Source organism: Balaenoptera borealis (assembly GCF_965194805.1).
Source record: "Balaenoptera borealis genome assembly, chromosome: 17".
In the NCBI taxonomy this organism is placed as follows: domain Eukaryota; kingdom Metazoa; phylum Chordata; class Mammalia; order Artiodactyla; family Balaenopteridae; genus Balaenoptera; species Balaenoptera borealis.
In genome coordinates this window covers 36,132,018-36,155,957 of record NC_138876.1, presented here as the reverse complement: position 1 = coordinate 36,155,957, position 23,940 = coordinate 36,132,018, and the positions used below count along the sequence as shown (strand labels likewise).

The following is a 23,940-nucleotide window of genomic DNA, read 5'->3' as shown; positions in this document are numbered from 1 at the left end:
CATCCTAAGAGACAAGCAACTCTATGCCAATAAAATGGACAACCTGGAAGAAATGGACAGATTCTTAGAAAGGTATAACCTTCCAAGACTGAACCAGGAAGAAACAGAAAATATGAACAGACCAATCACAAGTAATGAAGTTGAAACTGTGATTAAAAATCTTCGAACAAACAAAAGTCCAGGACCAGATGGCTTCATAGGTGAATTCTATCAAACATTTAGAGAACAGCTAACACCATCCTTCTCAAACTCTTCCAAAAAATTGCAGAGGAAGGAACACTCCCAAACTCATTCTATGAGGCCACCATCACCCTGATACCAAAACCAGACAAAGATGCTACAAAAAAAGAAAATTACAGACCAATATCACTGATGAATATAGATGCAAAAATCCTCAACAAAATACTAGCAAACAGAATCCAACAACACATTAAAAGGATCATACACCACGATCAAGTGGGATTTATCCTAGGGATACAAGGATTCTTCAATATATGCAAATCAATCAATGTGACACACCATATTAACAAATTGAAGAAGAAAAACCATATGATCATCTCAATAGATGCAGAAAAAGCTTTTGACAAAATTCAACACCGATTTATGATAAAAACTCTCCAGAAAGTGGGCATAGAGGGAACCTACCTCAACATAATAAAGGCCATATACGACAAACCCACAGCAAACATCGTTCTCAATGGTGAAAACTGAAAGCATTTCTTCTAAGATCAGGAACAAGACAAGGATGTCCACTCTCACCACTATTATTCAACATAGTTTTGGAAGTCCTAGCCACGGCAATCAGAGAAGAAAAAGAAATAAAAGGAATACAATTTGGAAAAGAAGAAGTAAAACTGTCACTGTTTGCAGATGACGTGATACTATACATAGAGAATCCTAAAGATGCCACCAGAAAACTACTAGAACTAATCAATGAACTTGGTAAAGTTGCAGGAGACAAAATTAATGCACAGAAATCTCTTGCATTCCTATACACTAATGATGCAAAATCCGAAAGGGAAGTTAAGGAAACACTCCAATTTACCATTGCAACAAAAAGAATAAAATACCTAGGAATAAACCTACCTAGGGAGACCAAAGACGTGTATGCAGAAAACTATAAGACACTGATGAAAGAAATTAAAGATGATACCAACAGATGGAGAGATATACCATGTTCTTCCAATATTGACTGGAAGAATCAATATTGTGAAAATGACTATACTCCCCAAAGTAATCTACAAATTCAATGCAATCCCTATCAAATTACCAATGGCATTTTTCACAGAACTAGAACAAAAAATTTCACAATCTGTATGGAAACATAAAAGACCCCGAATAGCCAAAGCAGTCTTGAGGGAAAAAAACGGAGCTGGAGGAATCAGACTCCCTGACTTCAGACTACACTATAAAGCTACAGTAATCAAGACAATATGGTACTGGCAGAAAAAGAGAATCATAGATCAATGGAACAAGATAGAAAGCCCAGAGGTAAACCCATGCACCTATGGTCAACTAATCTATCACAAAGGAGGCAAGGATATACAATGGAGTAAAGACAGTCTCTTCAATAAGTGGTGCTGGGAAAACTGGACAGCTACATGTAAAAGAATGAAATTAGAACACTCTCTAACACCATACACAAAAATAAACTCAAAATGGATTAAAGACCTAAATTTAAGACCGGACACTATAAAACTCTTAGAGGAAAACGTAGGAAGAACACTCTTTGACATAAATCACAGCAAGATCTTTTTTGATCCACCTCCTAGAGTAATGGAAATAAAAACAAAGATAAACAAATGGGACCTAATGAAACTTCAAAGATTTTGCACAGCAAAGGAAACCATAAACAAGACGAAAAGACAACCCTCAGAATGGGAGAAAATATTTGCAAACGAATCAACAGACAAAGGATTAATCTCCAAAATATATAAACAGCTCATGCAGCTCAATATTAAAAAAACAACCCAATCCAAAAATGGGCAGAAGACCTAAATAGACATTTCTCCAAAGAAGACATACAGATGGCCAAGAAGCACATGAAAAGCTGCTCAACATCACTAATTATTAGAGAAATGCAAATCAAAACTGCAATGAGGTATCACCTCACACCAGTTAGAATGGGCATCATCAGAAAATCTACAAACAACAAATGCTGGAGAGGGTGTGGAGAAAAGGGGACCCTCTTGCACTGTTGGTGGGAATGTAAATTGATACAGCCACTATGGAGAACAGTATGGAGGCTCCTTAAAAAACTAGGGGGCTCCCCTGGTGGCGCAGTGGTTGAGAATCTGCCTGCCAATGCAGGGGACACGGGTTCGAGCCCTGGTCTGGGAATATCCCACATGCCGTGGAGCAACTAGGCCCGTGAGCCACAACTAATGAGCCTGCGCATCTGGAGCCTGTGCTCCGCAATGAGAGGCCGCGACAGTGAGAGGCCCGCGCACCGTGATGAAGACTGGCACCCACTTTCCACAACTAGAGAAAGCCCTCGCACAGAAACGAAGACCCAACACAGCCAAAAATAAATAAATTAATTAATTAATTTTAAAAATAAACAAAAAAACTAAAAATAGAATTACCATATGATCCAGCAATCCCACTATTGGGCATATACCCAGAGAAAACCGTAATTCAAAAAGACACATACACCCCAATGTTCATTGCAGCGCTATTTACAATAGCCAGGTCATGGAAGCAACCTAAATGCCCATCGACAGACAACTGGATAAAGAAGATGTGGTACATATATACAATGGAATATTACTCAGCCATAAAAAGGAACGAAATTGGGTCATTTGTTGAGACGTGGATGGATCTAGAGAGTGTCGTACAGAGTGAAGTAAGTCAGAAGAGAAAAACAAATATCGTATATTAACGCATGTATGTGGAACCTAGAGAAATGGTAGAGATGAACTGGTTTGCAGGGCAGAAATTGAGACACAGATGTAGAGAACAAACGTATGGACACCAAGGGGGGAAAGTGGTGGGGGGTGGGGGTGGTGGTGTGCTGAATTGGGCGATTGCGATTGACATGTATACACTGATGTGTATAAAATGGATGACTAATAAGAACCTGCTGTATAAAAAATAAAATTAAATTAAATTTAAAAATAAAAAAAAAAGAAAACAAAGACTAAAAGCTCAGTAACAACCTATTTGTCCATCAGGAGGGGTTTGGGTTCTATTATGGTACAACCACAGGCAGCTAGTGAAAAGAATGAGGCAGCTCTGTATCAGTGATAGATAAGGAAAAGAGATAAGGAAAAAGTAAGGTGCAGACCATTGTCACCACCCACAATGAGTGGGTTTCTTATTTGTTTGGCTTAAGAGATATGGGGATATATGTATATGTATAGCTGATTCACTTTGTTAGAAAGCAGAAACTAACACACCACTGTAAACCAATTATACAAGATGTTAAAAAAAAAAAAAAAAGAAAATGATTCATGGAAAGAAACTAAGGATTACCTGGATTTGATGGGATTTACAGTGGCAAGAGAGAGAGGAAGCAGGAGAAAGCACAGGGGAAGTTTAGAAAACAGTAAGGAGTCTGGTTTGGCTGGAACAAAATGTACAGTGGAATAGTGGGAGAGATTGCTAGAAAGTTAGGACCATTAGGAGATCCTAAATTCTGCCACATCTTTAATAGGAAGCAACGTAATTGGAGCCATGTTTTAGTACAAATAACCTGGCAATGGACACTTAGGACAGAGTCAGATGGGGAGAAAGTAGAAGCAAAGAGACCTGTTAGGAGGCACTGAGCAGAATCTAGGCAGGATGTGATTGGGACCTGAACCAGCACCATCTTTCTGCAGAAATGAGAATTCCAGAGGGAAAAAATTGGTAGCATGCCATCACCAGTCATGATCAGCACTCACCTCCATGTTTCTACTGCTCCTTCCACTCCTCTGGCTCCACAGTCTGTGATGAAGGAGCCAGCATGGCAGAGCCATTGGGCCAGGGAACACAGATGGCCAAGTTACAGACCCAGCCGCCAACAAGGTGTTCTGCTAAAGTCATCCCGGAAAACAGTACACTCTTGCAAGTCAGCTCAAGTATTTTAATTACCAACTCTTAGTAATAACTATTACCAAAATTTATTCTATATACCCTTTAAAAATTAAGTCAAGGAACATTTCCCCTATCTGGCAATGTCACACCACATCAATATCAAATATATAAAAGCGAAATTTACTTTTTTTGAAGGGTAGCCAAAATCACCATAAATGAGTCTTTGGTGCCCCCTTGTGGAATGTTTAGTGTGAGCTTTGAAATATTTACCCTCCTCCACACAGAAACAATAATGGGTATTTCCTTCTTTTAATATATTATACTATTTTTAAGAGACACAATTTAAAATAAATCCATATAAGTAACTTAATGCAAACCAGGAACATAAGAGATCAAATGTAGAAATGTTCAGTAAGTTTCCGAGTCATAAATTTTTGACGGTTTTGCTTTGTGTCATAAATTAAGGAAAGGTAATCAAAAAACTTAGCTTTACGCAGTTCTACATAAGTATCAAAAATGTTTTCTCAGTAGTACTTTTACCATTAAATTATTGATAAGAATTCCATAAGACCTTATTAAGCCTTTTAAATAGCTGGAATAGATTTTAAAATCTATTATTTTCGCCCATAGAAATGTTATAATAAAATGATCAGATAGCTCTTAAAGTGTTGTTTCACTTTATATGACTTATCACAAGTTTATCACCATTTTTTTCCAAACTAGGGGGTCAAAATAAAAAAATATCCATCATTCCTGGAATCAAGTAGAAGTCAAATAGAAAGAATATTCTTGCCCACTTGCTAGCAAGGCTGCAAGGGAGGCACACAATAGGGGGAAACAACAGAGAGACTGTTATCCTAAATCAGTAGAACGTAAAGAATTTATTGGTTTTCCCCAGAATTAATACTAGTTCTTTTCCTAATGTCTTCATTAAGAAGTGAAACAGAAGAATAAAGTGCCAAATTTAATCATCCGTCTTGTTTTGGAATCTTCTTGGGAACTGAGTAGTCCCATCAAGAAATGATCAGTGAGCTTCTTCTTATTACTTACTCTCACCCAATAATCAGAACCTATAAGAATGTAGTCATTACTGGAATGTGGTAATACTTATTCTTGTCTTCATGCCTTGCATCTTTAGATTACACAGACCTTGGGATGGAAGCAGTGGCCTTCTTCTGGAACTGAGCTCTCAAGATAATTGTATTCATGCAATTCATTTAGTTTATCAAATGAGATAGTTGTTTAAGCCACATGAGCTAAGGAACTACTCTATTCAGGCAGAATTGTTCTAACTTAGAATTTTTTTTCCTGGCATACCAAAAGATTTTTCTTAAATGGCAAAACAGTCTTCCATTAAAGACATGGTAATTATATGCATCTTGAATTTATCAACAAGGGTTCTGCAAAGAGTTTTGTCACATACAAGTGGCAGACTACCTCTGCTAGAATCCTGGCTCCCCACACTTGCTATCTGTGTGACTTTAGATTATTTAACCTGATTCTTGGTTTCCTGATATAAAAAAGGAATGATAGTAACTGCATTATAGAGTCGCTTTGAGGAATAAATGAGTTAACTCATGTAAAGGACTTAAAACATTGCCTGGACATAGCAAATGCTCAGTTAATGGTTTGTTGAATTTTTTTTCAAACCAGACATTTTTCACAAGCAGGTTAGAGGTTGACTTTACAGTTTCATTCAGCATAGTGTTAATGATATCAAGATCATATGCTCTATCCCCACAAATGTTATTTCACTTTATTGTATTCACATATAGCCAAACGCGTAGTTAACACTGATTGGTGTTAACAGGGTAATTTCACAATACATCATTTCTTTTAACTTCCCTTATTTATAGTTAAAGAAATATACTCAGAATCAATAAGTGACTTGCATAAGGGCACAGCTAGTAAGTAGTTCAGGATACCAACCCAGGCTTTTTGATTCCTGGCCTAGTATTCCTTGCATTACACCCTAACTAATCATAGAAAAATCAGCTAAAAGAATGAGTAGACCAAACAAATCTATTGATTAGATTACATGTTTAAAATCAATTTAAGAAATCATTTAGATTCTACTTTTTTTGGTAATCAAGCATTAATCAATGAAATCAAGCATTAAAAATTAACAAATTATTAGGATAGCGTTATAATGGTTTACTTGGATAAAAAGTTAACACTGGTAGCACTAAAGAAAATCCACTCATTCAATAAATATTTACTGAGCACCTGCTACTTGCCTGGTACCAGGCTAGGTGTTAGGGATACAATGGTATTTAAATCAAATATGACAGGCCTTCACAGAGCTTACAGTCTCATGGGGAAAGAAAATTAAAGAAACAAGTTAAACAAAGTGAACTAAGTGCCACGACAGAGGAAACACAGGACGCTATTGGAACATATGGCTAGGGTAGCTGCACCAGCCAGTTACTATAATACATAATAATTTACAGCAATTAGGATAATGATGATTATTTTTTGAATAGCTGGAGACTTTCATAAAGTTATTCATGAATATGGATGGAATGTGTTAATAGTTATTCTTGTCTTCATGCCTTGTATCTTTAGATTACACAGACCTATGATTTTCCATAGGTAGACCTATGATTTTCCATATGATTTTCTTCCAGTTAACCTACCTACCTCTTGACCTCATCGCAAATGTAAAACCTACCAATGAGAAGCTTGGACTTAGCTTCATTCATTACCTTTTGAATTTCTACTCTGATCTTTTGTCTTCAGAAAGTTTTATTTTTATTATAAACTCATTTAAATATGTGGTATTAAGTCCTTACACTATTTCACTCATATTGACTTTATTACAATACTCATCCCGATTTAAAGCCAGAAAAAATTTTTTTTTAATTGAACTTCCATCGTTTAACAGTTCCTTCAGTAGAGAGGAACACATGTAGATTACTGATTTCTAAAACTAAATGTGGTAAAATCTTCTTTTTCACCACCAGAGTGAAATAAAATACTACATTCTTAATGGACTGAGTAACCATAAGATGACAAATGTGACACACTGAGAGGGCAATGTGATTGCAATACATAAAACAATAACAAAGTGCCTCCTCATAGACCAGAGATAGGATTCCAGATTTCTACATTGCACTACTGACAATTTCATGTGTAACAAGGGTAAAAGAAACTTACGTGTGACTTATGGGTGTTTATTACCTAAGACTCTCATGGTGAATAACCACATACATCTAATAATTTACTTTTTACATCTTCTTAGCTATCAATATTAAGTAAATTTTATTTAACCAGAAGTCTGCCCAAATATGACACTCACTAAATTAAGAGAAAGATTGAGATTATAGAGTAAATTCAACAGAACTTCTGAAAACATTTTATTTATATTTCATTTCAGTCAAATATTCAAAGATTTTGAAATCTATAAGGGCATCTATCTCAAGTTCAGAATTTTTAATACTATTTGGAAAACTATTTTTGAAAAGTAATCAAAGAACATTTCAACACATAGTGATGAAATGCACAATTTTTAAATGTTACATGAAACAGTTAAATACATATATATAACACTGAAAATTCTTTATTTAAAAACACTAAATTATTAAAATGAGTAAAAATGACATCGTAAAATAAGATTTTTTCAAAGCTCACTACTTTAAAGAAAACATACAATGACATGGATCACAATATATACAAAGTAGGAAATAAATCATCATCTGTCATTGATGGGAAGACTTGCATGCTTTCAAAATATTCATAATTTTAAGTCAAACAAAATGTTGCTTAGAGGGAATGCTTCTCTTATATGTGAAGTCTCTTTAGAGGCGTTTTAAATTCCGCTTACTCTGGGCACTTCCTGGAAGAGCATCTTTTCTATTCCTTGGCTTTGCTGCTCCTCTACTACATTCTTCAGACCCATGATAATCACACAAACATAACACACAAAAGTCAAAACCACAGGCTGTGCTGCTACACAGTCCCCTTTTCTTATAAGGCTGGTACTTAGCAGGGGATTGGCACCTTGGGCAAGGTTTTAATGCTTCATCAATAAAAAGTGTTTTGGCAACCTGCAGTAAAAGCACACAAACTAAATCTTCCATTTTCGCATAGAGAATTGCTTTATTTCAAACTCTGTAAATATTTACTTCTAATAACTTATGATAAATACTCACCTTAACATATTCTTCCTGTTTACTACTTAAGTGAGTAACAGAAGAACTCGCTATAGGTGTCAAAACTTCTCCCCAAGGAGAAAATGTTGAAACTTGTTCTTTCTGAAAACCTGGTGTCCTAGCCTGTGCTTGCACAGATCTTAAAGCTGATCGATTTAAAAGATGGAGCCGAGTGGCAGCATCATCAACATTTAATATAGCCCCCTGTGGTAAAAGACAAGAGGGGTCAACACTGTAATATCAAAAGTTCCAGGACAGCTTTCTGATGCACATGTATTTAAATGTTTGGAAGTGGTTTTACACTACTGGAATTTTCTCCCTAAACGTTTCCTTTTTAGAAAAAAGGAAAAACAAAAAAACAAAAACCCTCTCATCTAGCATTTAAAAGTCAAAGAAAAAGAAAAAGAAAAAATTAAGACCATAAATGCTAGCTTTAAGTTTGCATGCTTGGTTATTTTTCTGTTTAGAGCATGGGTTTGCAAACTTTTCCTGAAAAGGACCAGATAGTTGCAAGCTACTTAATCGTTGTTTTAGCAAACACAGCTATGGAGATATGTAAATGAAAAAGCAGGGCTGTGTTCCAATAAAACTTACTTTAAAAACACAGGTGATGGACAGGATTTGGCCCACAGATCAGAGTTTACCAAGTCCCCTTTTAGGCCAAGGTGTAAGAGGAGATGAATCAAAGCGGGACATCATGGAATTCTTTGAAGGTTTCTTACCTTAGCCACATGTCAGAAAAATAATGGGCCTGGTTAGACCATGAAACCCAATTTGTTTGGCTGGTTTTTACAAATACCAGATACTTGCAATACTTGATTAATTTTTACACTTGAGTTTTAAACAGCTTTGATATTTTAAAAGGAGAAAAAAATGTCTCTTATTTGAACTGGATTTCCACATTACTCAAATATTTAGCCAAGAAATATTTTCAATGAATAATCCTTACAGCCTTCTATTTTGTTAAGGTTGGGAATGAGAAAAAATAGTAAGTTTTTTTTTTTTTAACAAATTGGCATTCATAACCAATTATCAAAATAAAATGTACTACAGGTGAATTTCCCCAAGTGTCCAACTATAATTGTGTTTCCTCTCCCTTGATAGTCTCCTTTTGCCAGAGTTGGCTCCTAAATGGGGAGAGTTAAAAACATGAGAAATGACAGTAGGATAAGAATAGGAATGAAGTTAGCTGGCCATGAAAACTTATGCCATTAACAGTTTAACAACATATGCATAAGTGTAATGGATGAAAATTGGTTTTCAGAAATTAGAATGAATACAGTTGAACTTATTCAAGGACTCAATACATCTCTTTATGTTACACTTTATAAATGATTTGCAGCCTAAGCTAGAAGCGTATGACACAAGAGCATACTAAAAGAAGACACCCATTGGCTTTCGATGCAGTTGGCAAACACAGTGATGCTGCATGCACCAAAAAATGAATAGAGATTTGTTGTTGAAGCAAATTTCATCCACAGAAGAGTCATTCATTCACTTAACAAATATTCATAAAACATCTACTAGGTGCCAAGTGAATAAAACAGTCTAATCTCTGCCCTCTTGGAGCTTAAAATGTGTGCTACTATCTCTGAACAGTATAAGGTCAAGTAGTCAACAAAGGCATGCATTCGTGAGCACCAACATTTTTCAAAATATAGTCACCATCACGTTACCAGAAAATATTTAAATGTGACAGGGGAGTCATCTTACTGATGTTCATTTCCATGATTATAAGAGAACAGTGAAGACTACAGTAAATTAAGAAATTCAATGGAAAAAGTGTGATATTCTGATGTTAATGGTCATTCTCACTGCTGCAAAGCAAACAGATTAAATAGAGATCCTATCACACGTAGCTGGTGTGTGCCTTTTAATTTTTACATATAAAGGGCTTTCAGTGACACTATACAAGTATGAGGAAAACCACCAAACAACTTTGTTTTATAATTTTTCTGTTTTGGTTAATGATATACATTAGGATAGTTCAGTACACACCTGTACTGTAATCACCTGTTTATACCAGTATCACCCACAGGGTATGAGCGCCAAGAAAGCAAGGGATCATGTCACAAATGTTCACCATTGTAATCTGAGCAACTGCATGTAGTATCTACTCAAAAGACTGGATGGGAAAATGCTATAAGGATGTCTAGCTATGAATAGGGTCCAGCATATCCTATTCAAATGGTATTCAAATACTGCTAACAGCATACACACTTAACAACAAAACCCAGTAAGACGTTCTTGATGTCAGTTAGTCTACTCCACTGATGCACTGGGTAGAGACGGAGTTTGGGAAAAATAAAGAGTTTATGAGTGCATGAGTTCCCTGGTGGCCTAGTGGTTAGGATTCCAGGCTTTCACTGCCATGGCCCAGGCTCAATCCCTGAGATTCCACAAGCCACACGGCATGGCCAAAAACAAAAAAAAAAGAGTTTATGGGTCAATGTTGGTAAATGGAAAGGTTAAAAGATAGCAAGATAGCAGGAAAACCAAATGAGGTTGTCCAGCCATATGGGATTATTAGATATTTATACAAATCCATTTTAGAATAGTATTATATACATTACCTCAGAATCTGTTTTCAATTGTGTGATATGAAATTTCCTCCTCTGATTTGCTTTTTTATCTTGAATAATAATTTCACGCCAATTTCTGCTCACTTTCCAAACACTGTAACAGAAAGATCAGTCCTTATATTGTATATATTCCACAGAATTAATATTTTTCACACATGACAATAAGAAAAATTCATTTTAAAGATTTTGGATAGTTTATTTAAAGCTAAAATTTTACATTAAAAATATGACTTGATCTGCATAGTTGTGAAAGAATACCTATTAAAATATGCCAGCATCATATTGACAGATTACTATCTCATAGATGGTTAAGGAAAAAACAAAGTTTCATATAAACCCAAATAAGTCCACTGTGAGACTAATTAAGAGGATTTAACTTAAACATGACACTAAGATTAAAAATTTGGAACATGACATGCAGCAAATGATTATCAACTGTAGTGCAAGAGATTCTATAAATTTCTCCTATTATTGTATTTAACAAATTTCTGTCACTTTGATTAAATAAACACAAAAGCAATCAATCCTTTATTGGAAGTACTAAGTGCCAAACACAGTTGATCCCTGAACAACATGGGTTTGAATTCTGTGGATCCACTTACAGGTGGATTTTTTCAATAGTAAATACTACACAGACTCTGGTTGGTTGAATCCAGGGATGCCGAACCGCGGATACGGAGGAAACTCGGATATGGAGAGCTGACTATAAATTATATAAAGATTTTAGACTGCATGGCAGAGGGTCAGCGCCCCTAATCTCTGGCTGTTCAAGGGTCAGCTGTAATAAACATTATTATGGGTAGCACTACAAAGTTCCTATTTTATAAACCAAAGTTTATGAGACTAAAGCAGCTAAAGAAAAACACAATTTATGTCTAGTGATTGCTTATTTATCAATAACTTTGACTATATTAATTATTAAAGAAAAGCTAATCCTGCAGCTGTTAATATGGTCTTTTTTATTACTTTAACTTAACAAATCACTCAAAGTGAATGAGGTCAGGAGAAGGTTATGGAGGGCCCCAGGTTATAGTTGAGTTGTCAACACTACTATTCTTCCAGTTACCGTGGCCACTTCAATTGCCATTGCCTCTCCTTAAGCCGATACATGTGTCTTATATCAGACAGATGGAGAGATATAGGCAGAAAGTCACTCATTAACGGGGAAGAAATGAAATACACATTTGGGTATTTGCCTCAGCTATTTCAACTGACCATAATTTCTCATATTACCAAGAATAAGCACTGCCAAGATTATACATGCACTCTGCAATACAAATACCATAAATCTAGAGGGATGGCAGCAAAGGCAATTATTGAAATATGACTGAATATCATTTGTTCCTACAAGCGAGCACCCAAAAGAGTCACCCAAGTTTTAATTTTAACTGGTCTGTATCCAAATACTCCAGCATATAAAAATAAAATTCCTATATCGCAGCCATCTCCTTATTTTTTTAAACAAATAATTTATCTCATTTGAACATTTTTAAAAGGCACATGTATGTAGGTCATTAATCTGCTTATCATCCTATTTGGGTTACACCAAAGACATTCCTGATCAAGGCTATTCTGAAAGGACTTAAACCTTAATAAGAGTTTTGGGGAAATATGGGCTTAGAAATCAGAGGGCTCAGCTGTAGACCTGGATCTGTTTCTGTCTCCTTGAGTGACCATTGGCAGGTCACTTCTCTGGAGCTCAGTTTTCTCACCTGCAAAATACATGATAGGACTAGACATTTCAGAAGACTTCCAGCTATGAGATTCTACAATTCTCTACAATAGCCTATACTTAATTTATGGCGAAAAGGTGAAGAAGGGTTTTAATAGAAGCAGGGGCCATAAAAGAGTAAGGATTCAATGAACCCAACTCTTCACATATACCTATGGAAAAAGAGGCTCACTAACTCTCTTGCATGTCCTCCCCCAACCATGATCTTGCAAAAATCCTGTTCCACATGGCTTCCCTACTTCCTGGTCACGGCATTCCCAAGGGGCTTGTCTTCTGATAGCCCTGCACTTTGCAAAATTGCCAGTATAAACACAGTTTCTCTTTAGTCTTGTAACTCTAGTTCCTACCCTCAATACTCCTATATATGTGACTTAGTTTCTCTTTACTTATGAAGCAACATTCAATATACTGAAATTTCTGTGAAATTTCTGAGACACTGAAGAATTTCACTAAACCACCTTTGATAAAATATAAAGTAATCAAGATAGAGATGATAAAACAAAATTTTTAAAAAGTACTCAACTAACAGAAAAGCTTTCCAACTTAAAAAAAAAGTGATAAAAGGCAGTTTTATTTCAGAAAAAAAAAAAAATTCTTACCTGCATAGGCTTTCTGCAGCCAAGGAATCTAAAACCATAGCAAGAACATGCTTTAAATTTCTGTATTTTAATTCTGTTAAGATGTCCAGTTTTTCTATACCCATTTTCTTGCCAATCAGTCCGGCAAGTACACGCTGTAGTACAGCTATTTTCCCCCCGTCCCTTTCTTCTAACAATTCACGTGCACCGCTTTGCTGGAATCTTTTCCTTTTGCTTTTCATAAAGAGCTCATGCACTAACTGCAAGGCTGGGGTCTTTGATAAATTCTTAAAGCTTAAACTCAAATCCCCACTCGTATTGTCACTGCTTGGCTGACTCTGTGAGATGTCTGAAGTGGCCACTGGTGTTGATTCAGAGACAGAGAGGTTGGGCTGCTTTTCTTCTTCTGTCTCAGATTGTGAGCCTTGCTCCCTAAGGGTGGACAATCTTCTTAATCTTCCAAGACGCCTTGATCTTTTTACCGTGTCCCTGACTTTGAGAGTTCCCTTATGTTTCTGAAGCAGTTCTTGGAAAGAGCCCTCTTGGTCAGCGAGGGAATCTTCTGATTTATCCAAGCAAAGTGAGTTAAAACCACTGTCTTCAGGTGTTGAAATATTGCGTCTCACTTCACCTAAAGGAGAAAGCCTTTGACTTGCATTAAATTTAACATTTGCTACAAGATTACTTATTGGAGTCACAAATATGTCCTCATCTGTTCCACAAGTTGTTCCACTGACCGAAGAGCCCAGAAGTTCAGGATATGTATTCTCATCATTAATACATAGACTGCTGTCGCTAAAGTCATGTGTGATAGAGTCTTTAAAACTACTGCCTTGAATTGGAGATATACATTCAACTTCAAATAGGCTACAGTTATCTTTGGAATCATCAACTGTGGACGTCTTCTGTTGAGAAAAATTAAGTCTCAATTTTTGACTGCTGGAAGTCGCTTCTTCTGTTTTCAAAGTGCTAGTAACTAAAGAACTAAAATTATTTTGCCTTGGGAAACCTAAAGCACTGCTTGGAATATTTTTTTCTAAATTGGGAACTTGGCTTGTACTACTTTCAAGAGAACTATTTTGTGATTCAAAGTCCCCCTTTAGAAGAGAGAAAGATACGTCCAATCTTCTACGCAGTAAAAATTTTTTTCCACTGACTTTAGGAGTTTCACAAAGGTCTGGGGTTTTATCCTTTTCCTTCCTGGGGAAGACAAATCTCTTTCTTTGAGTGGGAGACTCTAAACTATGTGTTAAGGCCAGACTTGAAGTTTCAGGATGTTCATGGATTAATGTTGAGCCTCTTTCTTTCTTTCCAAATGATTCTTTATCTGTATTATCAAAGCTGCACGATTTTAACAGCTCACTGTAGCCACTATCTTGAAATGAAGACGTGGAACAAAAGTCTCCAAAGCTGGACAACTTGACATTGACAATAGGAGAGTCCACCTCATTTCCTGCTCCAGTGCCAGCTTGACCTGAATGCCTTTCTGACATCTTCAAAATCTCTGTTTCTACAAAGTGAAAACAAATTTTATTCTTCCTTTGAAATGAACAGTCTGGCAGCTTACACCAAAATACATTACTTGTTATGAGCACAAATAATAATGGAAAATTGTATGGCAATAAAAAAGTTACTTTAAAAAACAAATCTACTCTACACTATACTCATGTGTATCTTATTTAAAACAATGTTTTAACATCATGAAGACCAAAATTTCCAGGAAGTAAATATTCACAGATTACCTGACTAAGCATAGTCTAGGCACCATGCACAAATATTTTCTTGAACTACACTTGAGAAAAAAAAAATCTCATGGCATCATTTTTAGATGATTTTATTACTTTATGACTTTTACAGTGCTAAAGTACATTATTGTAGTTTTAATATTCTAGCTTATTTGTGCTGACCTATATTTAGTCAGTTGGATATTTCCTTTTGAGGTTTTGCGATGTAAATAAAGCTACTTTAAAAAAAAAACTATATGCTGATTTTTAAACATGTCTTTGGGAAATGTGTCAAGTAAGTGCTGCCACTAGACTAAACTGCAATATGGCTAAACAACTCTAGGATAATGTCATTTATACTTGTAACACGGGCCTGTCTCAGAAACTCAGTCCTCCTCATCATTCACAAGGTCTAAATTCCCAGACTTTCACCTTTGCAAAGACTCTTTGGCTCACTAATAAATTACTAACACATTCTTGAGTTAGCGAAAATGAACCCCTGCCCCACAGATACATGGCCATCTCAAACCTGGCAAGTTATACTCATTCAGGCTTCATCTTCTAAATATTTTCTATCTGGGGGACACCCACCCTTTATAATATTCTTGAAATTGCAAATAAAGAATTCAAGTACATTCATTAAAGAAGAAATGTGATTCAGTAATTATATTTGTAAGGAATGACACTAGGAAATACTTTACTCTTTTTTTTAAGGAAACACTTTACTCTTTCACCTTTTCAACGCTATCATTGCATTCCTTCTTTATGGAAACTTGAATTACATCTTAGCTCAAAGTATAAGAAGAAAAGATAAAAAGTTATCATAGCATGTATTTCTGCAGACTATTCAAGGGACACTAAGAAAATTGTCATTCGTTCAAAGTTTTCTCCAGACCAAGTACACGATTTTTTTCTATTAAAAAGATCTTGGGAAGATATATTTTAGTTGAGCACAATGGGAAAGTAATTTATTTATGCTTAAGTTACATCAGTTAAATATGTAAATGAATGAGCTTAAAAAAAATTGCTACAATAACCACAAAACTAAATAGTTTCTTTACAGTGTAATGATCATTAGGAGATCATTGTTACTGGGCAAAGTATCTAGGTGTTTTTCAGTCTTTAAAACCTATATTCCGTTTTGGTAAATCTCACACATGTTCTCTTCTGATTTAGATTCCCTCAGATTGTGACAATCACTGCTCTCTTCTGTACATGCTTACCAGCCAAACTTATCAAACTTTGCTTTCTATAATTCATATTATATTTTAAAACAATTTTGTTTTCAAAATATTAAGTTAATAAGATAGAGTGTGTTTTCAAATTACACTTCCATCCACGAATATTTCCCCCTCTCTGAGAATCACTCTATTAAGTAACAGTTTTCACTCATATCATTTGGTAAAGTTAGGTCCGAGCCTTTTTTTAAAGTTACAACAAATGTAACTATTCTGCTACTTCACCACTAGGTGTCTCACCATGCTAGAATTTGGGAATCTGAGAGGTAAATTGTTAGAAACAAAAGTAGGGGTGCAGAGATCATCCTCTCCCTGCTAAAAACCATAAACTGGTTGCTTTAAACATACAAAAAACTTCCTAATTTTTTCTGTTCATCTACACATTTGAAGTTGCTTCCACCGTGCTTTCTCTAATGTCATCATTTTTTTTATCTTTCATCATTTTCAACCCAAGACATTGGTCTCAAACAAAATGTGGTTATTCAAACTTTAAATTTAAAATTATTTATGCAAAATCGTGGAATGCCTGTTGACTTGTTCAATTTTACTGATTCAACAGTTCACTGATGAATCAAACAAGCCTCTTCAATATTCGTTTTTTAAAACCAGACTCCTGATGAGGATTGAGAACACTTATCTCTATAGCGCTCTTAAAAAAAAAAAAAAAAAAAAGCACTGATTAACTCAATGAAGTACTTACAATATGATAACAAATTAGAACCAAATTTCCTTCATTTGTTAAAGTGTAAAATCTTACCATCAGTAAAGCTTGAGTTCTTAGACGTCAACGTTATGTAGGCTTCCAAAAAAGGAAATTTCTCACTTTGCCTTTAAAATTCGTACCAAAGTAATACCACTTAAAGAGAAAATTTTAATTTGAACAATTCATTGAAACGTGCAGTAGCACGATACCGGCTAAAATTTGGATACGTGAAGTACATGCTACGGGGATTAGTTCTAACACTTGAAAAGGCCTAAATCATTTTGAATTTCCTCCAGCTTTCCGGACAACAGTAATTTTAATATCTTTGTTTTCTCCAGCTAGCCTTGGAACGGAGGAAACTTCCTAAATTGGGGTTTCTGAGATGCAGTGTAAGCTGCAGCGCGGTCATCTCCTCCCCCGGGAGCAGTCGGCGGGTGGGTGGTTAACGGTCTCCGCAAGGCGTCCACTGGGCCTCTCGTCCCTCCGCGGACCCTCCCCAGGCCAGGCTGTCGGAGGGAGGCCCGGCCTGGCCACAGGGCCCAGGAGGCCACCGACGGGCTGAGGGTGGGTGGGCGTCCCCTGGAGCAGAGCGAGGGGAAAGTGAACGGCGTCAGGGCGCCTCTCTAGTCCCGGAACCCGGGAAGCAGAGCTAGAGCGGGCGCGGGGCCGGGGACGCCCGGAGGCCGGCCAGCCCGCACACACCTGGCGTCCCCCGCTCCTGCCCACCTGGAGACCCGGGGCGGCCGCCCCCCCGGGGTCGACGGGCGGGCGAGGACCGAGGCGGCTGCCGCTGGAGCACAGGGGAGGAGCCGCGGCCTCGCCTCCAGCCACGCCAAGCTATGGCAACCCCCACGCCAGCTTCGCGTGGGGCCGCCGCGTTTCCCTCCTTCGGTTTGAACGGCCCGCCCTGAGTAACCGCTGCGCGCCGCCCCGCGCCGCCCCTTCCTCTCGCTCCGCGGCGCCCCCGCCGGCGGCCCCGCGACCCGCAGGCCCCCGGCCCAGCCTCCTCCCGAGGAAGTCTGTACGCGCTTTCCCATCCCTCCATGCCCACACCCCTCCGAGGCTCCGTGAGGGCTTCCTAATTTGATAGGCTCTTCCCCTCCCCATTTTAACTTTGGGGAACACTGTATAGAAAGGTTAATAGGTCCTACAGTGGGATGCTATTAAAAATAATGTAGGAAAACATTCACTTGCAAATGTTTCCGGAGATGAAATCAAGCGTGAAAAGCAGGTTACCAACCGAATGACTCATTTTAGGTTAGAAGTACAGCTATACACAGGATAAGGTCTGAAAGGTTTGACTAACTTGGTTACAGCATCTCTAGACATCATTATGCTTGTTTATTTAGGCATCTAAAAAGGGATGTTTTATGTGCCAGGCTCCATCCTTGTGCTCTTGGCAACTTCTTCCTGATCTCTTTTTTCCGGCTTCTTTTCCTCTGCTTACTGTCTAAATGGGCGTCCTACCCAACATTTTTCTTACTTTACCATTCTGTGCTTACATAATTCTCATTCAGAGTTAAAAGCATTACTTTAAAGCCAGTAACAGCCACTGCTACCACTCTCCTCCGACAGAACATTTCTCCATCCGGATGCCCCACAGTTATCCTAAATGCCATATATCCAAAATCAAACTCACTAACAATGATTAAGTTCTGACTATGTGCCAATTATTGGGCTAGGTACTGGGAATTCAAAGATGGAATGGTGCAGTTACTGCCCTGAAGGGCTCACTGGTGTAAGTGCTATAGTAGAGGAATGGTAGTAACACAAAAGAAAAGGGATCAACTAAATCTACAGCGGAAGAGTGGGCAGAGCTACCTTTATATAGACTGTGATATGAGGTGGATTTTGAAGGAAGGGTAGCATCTTTAAAGACAGATAACAGGTGATTCTAAACTTGAAACAAAATGTACCAGCAGGAAAATTGAAACAGTTGGGCACATTAGAGAAACTACAAATAATTTGTTACAGCTGGAAACTAAGACTGGTTTGAGGAAAGGGCAAAGAAAATTCTTGACAAGGGGAAGAAGCCAAGCCGTGGAGAGTTTTGGATGCATGTTAAGAGTCTGAAGTTTATCCTACGCACGAGCTTTCTCTAGTTGCAGTGAGCGGGGGCTACTTTTCGTTGCAGTGCACAGGCTTCTCATTGTGGTGGCTTCTCTTGTTGCAGAGCACAGGCTCTAGACACGCGGGCTTCAGTAGTTGTGGCACGCGTGCTCAGTAGTTGTGGCTCGTGGGCTCTAGAGCGCAGACTCAGTAGTTGTGGCACACGGGCTTAGCTGCTCTGCAACATATGGGATCTCCCCGGACCAGGGCTCGAACCCCTGTCCCCCATTGGCAAGCGGATTCTTAACCGCTGTGCCCCCAGGGAAGTCCCAGGCAATGTAGGACATTTTAGAAGGACCACTCTGGTGGCAGAATGGAAGACAGAAGGAAGAGAGGTGAGGGTGGCTTAGGAAGCTACTGCATTACTCTGGAAGATAATGGGGGTGGAGAAGAACCTACACCTGCTTCAGTTGGCAGATTCAACTGCATGCAGCAGTGGGTGAGGAGCAAAGAGTACAGGTTTGGGAGAAAATAAGATGAATTTAGTGCGAGGTTGTTACGTTTGTGGTACCCGTAGGACTTAAGGTAAGGAATTGGTGAACTACACATTCTTCCAGATGGCACCTCCCTGAAGCCTCCTTCACACGTTTGGATAGAGTGAGTAGTGTCCTTTCTAGGTCCTCAAACCAGTCTCTATTACAATCAAGCCTCTATTTTGCCACTCCCTGCCCAGCACTTGCAATCCTCCTCTCCTGAATTTTCTCCATATAATTTATCACCTTATAAAATACCGTATTATTTACTTACTTTGTGTAAGGTCTGCTCCCCACTCCACTGTAATGTAAACAGGGCAGGGGATTTTGCCTATGGTTAAATAAAAGCCACACGACCCCAAAACACCATTAAACATTGCCCTTTTCTCTTTCTCTAGTAATTCTTTAGATATTTTGTTACAACTGAAGAGTAAAAGAATGTATCATAACTCTCTTCTATTCACTCAAAGAATGATTTTACACCCCTCCCCACCCAAAAAATGGCAAAAAGACACCTAGGTACATGTAGCTTGCCCTAGCTTTACTCATATACCGCAAGTTTAAGCCACTGAGCTATATTTTCCTATTCTTTACACATCACAGTCTTTGGCCTTTTCCCTTCCCTTTCTGGATTGGGTGTAATCTCATTACTGACCTCAGAATTCTAAAACCCATATGTTTTCCACAGGCCTAACGCTTCTTTTGGAGACCATCCAGGAAAACATAATGAAAGGGTTTTCCATCACCATGATATTCAAGCTATGCAGGTATACTTAAATGAGTATGATGAAGAAAAAGGAAAACACATATTCAGGGGGAAAAAAAGCAACTTGCATCTCCATAACCATATTATTGCAATGTAAGCATTTAAAAACACTAGTATCCAAGTTGGCAAAACAAATGCCCTCATTAAGAGAGAGCAATGCGATGATGTCTGGCACATAGCAAATGCTCAAGAAAAGTTAGCTGTCACCATTGATAACAGCTTCCACAGACCATGCTCCAAAATGATCCTAAAATTACTGGTTCCTGCTGACAGGAAAGATAATGTTGCATTGGGAACTAGCCTTGACATGAACTCTTGTTGAAATTCTGGATCTCCTTGCTATAACTTGTCTTTACCCTAACCCTCTGTAGGGTCCCAGGACCCATTTGTATTCTACATGTGTTGATCCATTCTGATCTCCACAAACTGTGTTATATGCCAGCATCATCTTGATAACCTCAAGCTGCATAGTCAGAACCCAGGTCAGTTTGCAATGATTAAAGTTACACTTTCTGGATCACTCCATAATCTTTATCTTATCATGACAATGGTTTTACCTAATATTTCTTGAGTGAAGCTAATTTTGACTGTTCTATTGGATTACCTCTTCCCTTTGGCTAAGAGGAGGGGCATTTCGTAAGACAGCTGATGATCAAAATATTTATGTTCTATCTTAGCCTGTCTGTGGAGAAAGAAGCAGGACGGTCCACTCTGTTTCCTGGAAATTTAAAAATCGGCAGCTAGGAAGACTGAGAAAATCGAGTTAAATCTCTCAGGCTGGTCTGTAGAGGTGCAACCAGTTGGAATTCCTCCTGGAAGTGAAAGGTGAGGCTCAAGGTTCTGAAGTTGCTGGATGGAAGACCGAAAAGCAGTATAGCCTGCTTAATAAAAACCAAAGTAGTGCATGTTGGGGAGAAAGAAACCTGCTTCTCAGATTAACTAAAATAGTTATTAACAACTGGTTATTCTCTAAATTTTAATAACTTCATTTTCTTCTCCCTCTTGATATAAGTAAAATACCTGCTGTGAAAGAAGCAAACGAATGCAAATGTTGTGAACCCAACAGTTACTAGTCTCACTAAAATTTTGATCTTTGAAAGAACACGCCTCCACTGAGCAAGTCGTTTTGTTCTTCTGGGGAGGAATGAATACATGGGATGAAAGGAGGGTCGATGGACGGCTACCACTACCTAAATCCCTTAGCTTTAAGTGGGAGTAATTGACGTAGCTGCCCGCAAGCCCACCTGTGCTTTCAAACGAGTAAAAGGAGGGGGTTACAGGGATGACGGGAGCCTAGAAGAGAAAGGGGCGAAAAGCAAAAACGAAATTATGCTAAGGATAGGGGCGGCTGCTCCACTGCCCCAGCACAGGTATCAAACGACTTGAAATGCATAATCTGAAAAGTGCTTTTCTACGTGGAAATGAGCGGTGGAGCCGATTCTTCTACGTTCCTCGGAGTAACGGTCAGCCTAGGATTCCACGAGCACTTCACTTGGGTTTCTCTTCTAACCCTCTGCCCTCCTGGAAAACTGTTACTTTCTACCGACTTCATATGTCAGAGAAACAAACCTCCTTCGACTTGAGAAGCTTCTAAAACGCTTTACTTCCCTGAAAAATGAAAACAGGTGAGACCGAAACAAGCACTTTTGTCCAGAGTCTAAAACACAAAAAAAGAACCAGCTTCACCACCTGCGCTTAATCCGGCTTTCTCCGCCACACCTGGGGCGGAAGGGGCGGAGACTCCGCTTGCGTCATAAGCCAGCGCCGGAAGTTGGCTGCGATACAGCGGCGAGTCGGAATCTGCTCGGAAAGGCAGAGAAGTTTCTCCGTGTTACGTGGGTAAGGAATTGGCGGATTGGGGGGTGGGTATTTGGGCCAAAACTGGAAAGACGCTAGGGGCTAAACAGGTCTGGTGTGGGGTTAGAGTCGGGAGAGGCTGGGGATAGAGTCTATGCTGTTAGTTCTTTGCCTCTTTAGCTGTTGGGTTGTCTGTTTAGCTGTTGGCTTTTTAGCCGTTCGGAGTTATTTCTTTGTTCTTCCCTTATCTTCGGTTCGCATGTTCTCCTGTTGAGGGATTCAGTTTTTTGGCAATCTCTTGCTAAAGTTTGGAAGAATGGAACTTGTGTTAAATGAAGACGTGAGCTTTGCAGTCAGATCTAAATCTCTGACTCTTAACAGGTGAATAATCCTGTCCAAATTAACTTCCTTAAACCCCAGTTCCTTCATCTGTAAAGTAAGAGTAATACCTCCTAGAATTGTTGTAAAGATTATAATGAAATAGCATGCATAATTGAAATGACATATGTAAAGTGTTTATTATTGTGTCCAGTTTGGGGGTAAATGCACAATACGTTGTGTTTTTGTTTCGACCCACCTATAGGATTTGGAAAAAGTACAGATTAGGAATTGGGACCTTTTTAGCTTTTTCCTAGAAAAATGAGGCCTGGTTAGATTTGTGAGGAGCCCATTTGAGATATTAAATATTTGAGTCTGTGATTTCAGGGACAACAATGGACACCCAGAAGGACGTTCAACCCCCAAAGCAGCAGCCAATGATATATATCTGTGGAGGTAAGAGTAACACTCACAAAAGTAAGAGTATTTCACCTTTTTAAAAAATTATTGCATTTATCTTTGGCTTAACTGAGTCATTCATCTTTAAAGTTAGAAAGCAGAACAACTTTAGCAATCTTAAAAAAAATCCTCTTATTAAGATTTCATTTTCTTTCCTAGGAAAAATGCATTGCCCGCCACTCTTTTATTCTTTCTCCCTTAATATATTGGTAATGGCAACATACCCTTGAGATTGAGTATACTGTATTTTAGTGCTTTGGGTGAAAAGTATGGTTAAGATAATTTGCTTGTCTGTAATATTTCTCTTTTAGGCATTGAATAAACGTGTTTTGTTTCTAGAATGTCACACAGAAAATGAAATAAAATCAAGGGATCCAATCCGTTGCAGAGAATGTGGATACAGAATAATGTACAAGAAAAGGACTAAAAGACGTATCCTTCTAACTAAGCTTTCTGAATATGAGATAAGAGGAAGTGAAAAATAATGCATGGTTTGATAGTCAAAGACTAATTTCTGGTAAAAATGGTAACAACTTGGATTACTTACCAAAAAAGCAAAAGGCGTGATTAGCATTTTCATGGACCAGTACTCCAGTGTATAGACATATACTAAATAATCTAAATACTAGTTGATTCTGGCTTTCATAAGTGTATTTTTTCAGGGATTCTGTATATAAGTACTCATTCTTGAGCTTCAGTTTATGGGCAAACTAAATGATACAAGGATAAATACAAATATTGAGTTTGTATGCTACCTAATGGAATAAGTGAGGCTTACAAATTAGGTGGAAGACTGAGAGTAAATTGTTATGTAATAACTACCAGTGTTTTTTAGATCACTAAATTATCACTTTTAACACTGCTTTAGTATGTCTTGGTGCGTTGGTCTTTTGTATCATTGGGGGGGCTAATAATTAAAATAGTTTATTTTTTTGGTTCATTTCTAATTATCATAGTAAATAGTGAACTTCATTCTTTTGTGCATTTTAGATTAAATAACTAGCTTATTGCAAAGAGAAAGTGACTTGGAAGTATTAAATTTTTAATATAATTTTAAAGTACTTTTTTTGTCCTTAACTCAGTTTTTGTATAGTGGTGGTTTTTGATGCTCGATGAAACATGAAATTCAGAGGAATGTCTTCATTTGGATTTGAATGTGCTATTAATGTTGTCGTATAGCTTTTGATTAGTGTACTTTATGAATATAACTATATACACATGATTTCATTTTAAAAACCATATTGTATTTAGGTATCTATTAATAGCTTATATAAAGATATTTTTGTTCAGTTA

At 37.8% G+C, this 23,940-nt stretch overlaps 2 protein-coding genes across 3 annotated transcripts; one reads left to right on the top strand and one right to left on the bottom strand.

Annotated features, from left to right (window-relative positions):
• Window positions 1–483: 483 nt before the first annotated feature.
• Window positions 484–14,570, bottom strand: FBXO43 (F-box protein 43). Its single transcript, XM_082364545.1, has 4 exons — window positions 13,082–14,570; window positions 10,742–10,844; window positions 8,169–8,372; window positions 484–8,063 (listed from the first exon to the last, which is right to left on the bottom strand). Exons 1-4 carry the CDS (start codon window positions 14,551–14,553, stop codon window positions 7,815–7,817), a joined length of 2,028 nt encoding a protein of 675 aa, XP_082220671.1. The 5' UTR covers window positions 14,554–14,570; the 3' UTR covers window positions 484–7,814.
• A 7,235-nt stretch (window positions 14,571–21,805) lies between these two features.
• On the top strand, window positions 21,806–23,940 carry POLR2K (RNA polymerase II, I and III subunit K). Of its 2 annotated transcripts, none has more exons than XM_082364541.1 (4): window positions 21,806–21,912; window positions 22,576–22,644; window positions 22,987–23,079; window positions 23,741–23,940. In XM_082364541.1, the coding sequence occupies exons 2-4, from the start codon at window positions 22,584–22,586 to the stop codon at window positions 23,761–23,763; spliced, it is 177 nt and encodes a 58-aa protein (XP_082220667.1). In that variant the 5' UTR covers window positions 21,806–21,912; window positions 22,576–22,583; the 3' UTR covers window positions 23,764–23,940. The 2 variants fall into 2 exon arrangements, with proteins under 2 accessions (XP_082220667.1, XP_082220668.1); XM_082364542.1 differs by lacking the exon at window positions 21,806–21,912 and adding an exon at window positions 22,148–22,251.

Coding starts and splice junctions, on each gene's coding strand:
- FBXO43 (XM_082364545.1), bottom strand. CDS start 14,553: ATGTCAGAAAGGCATTCAGGTCAAGCTGGCACTGGAGCAGGAAATGAG. Junction 8,373..10,741: donor AATTGAAAACAGATTCTGAG/GTAATGTATATA, acceptor CTTTTACCACAG/GGGGCTATATTAAATGTTGA. Junction 8,064..8,168: donor AACAGGAAGAATATGTTAAG/GTGAGTATTTAT, acceptor CTTTTACTGCAG/GTTGCCAAAACACTTTTTAT.
- POLR2K (XM_082364541.1), top strand. CDS start 22,584: ATGGACACCCAGAAGGACGTTCAACCCCCAAAGCAGCAGCCAATGATA. Junction 22,645..22,986: donor AATGATATATATCTGTGGAG/GTAAGAGTAACA, acceptor TTTTGTTTCTAG/AATGTCACACAGAAAATGAA. Junction 23,080..23,740: donor CAAGAAAAGGACTAAAAGAC/GTATCCTTCTAA, acceptor GTTTTTGTATAG/TGGTGGTTTTTGATGCTCGA.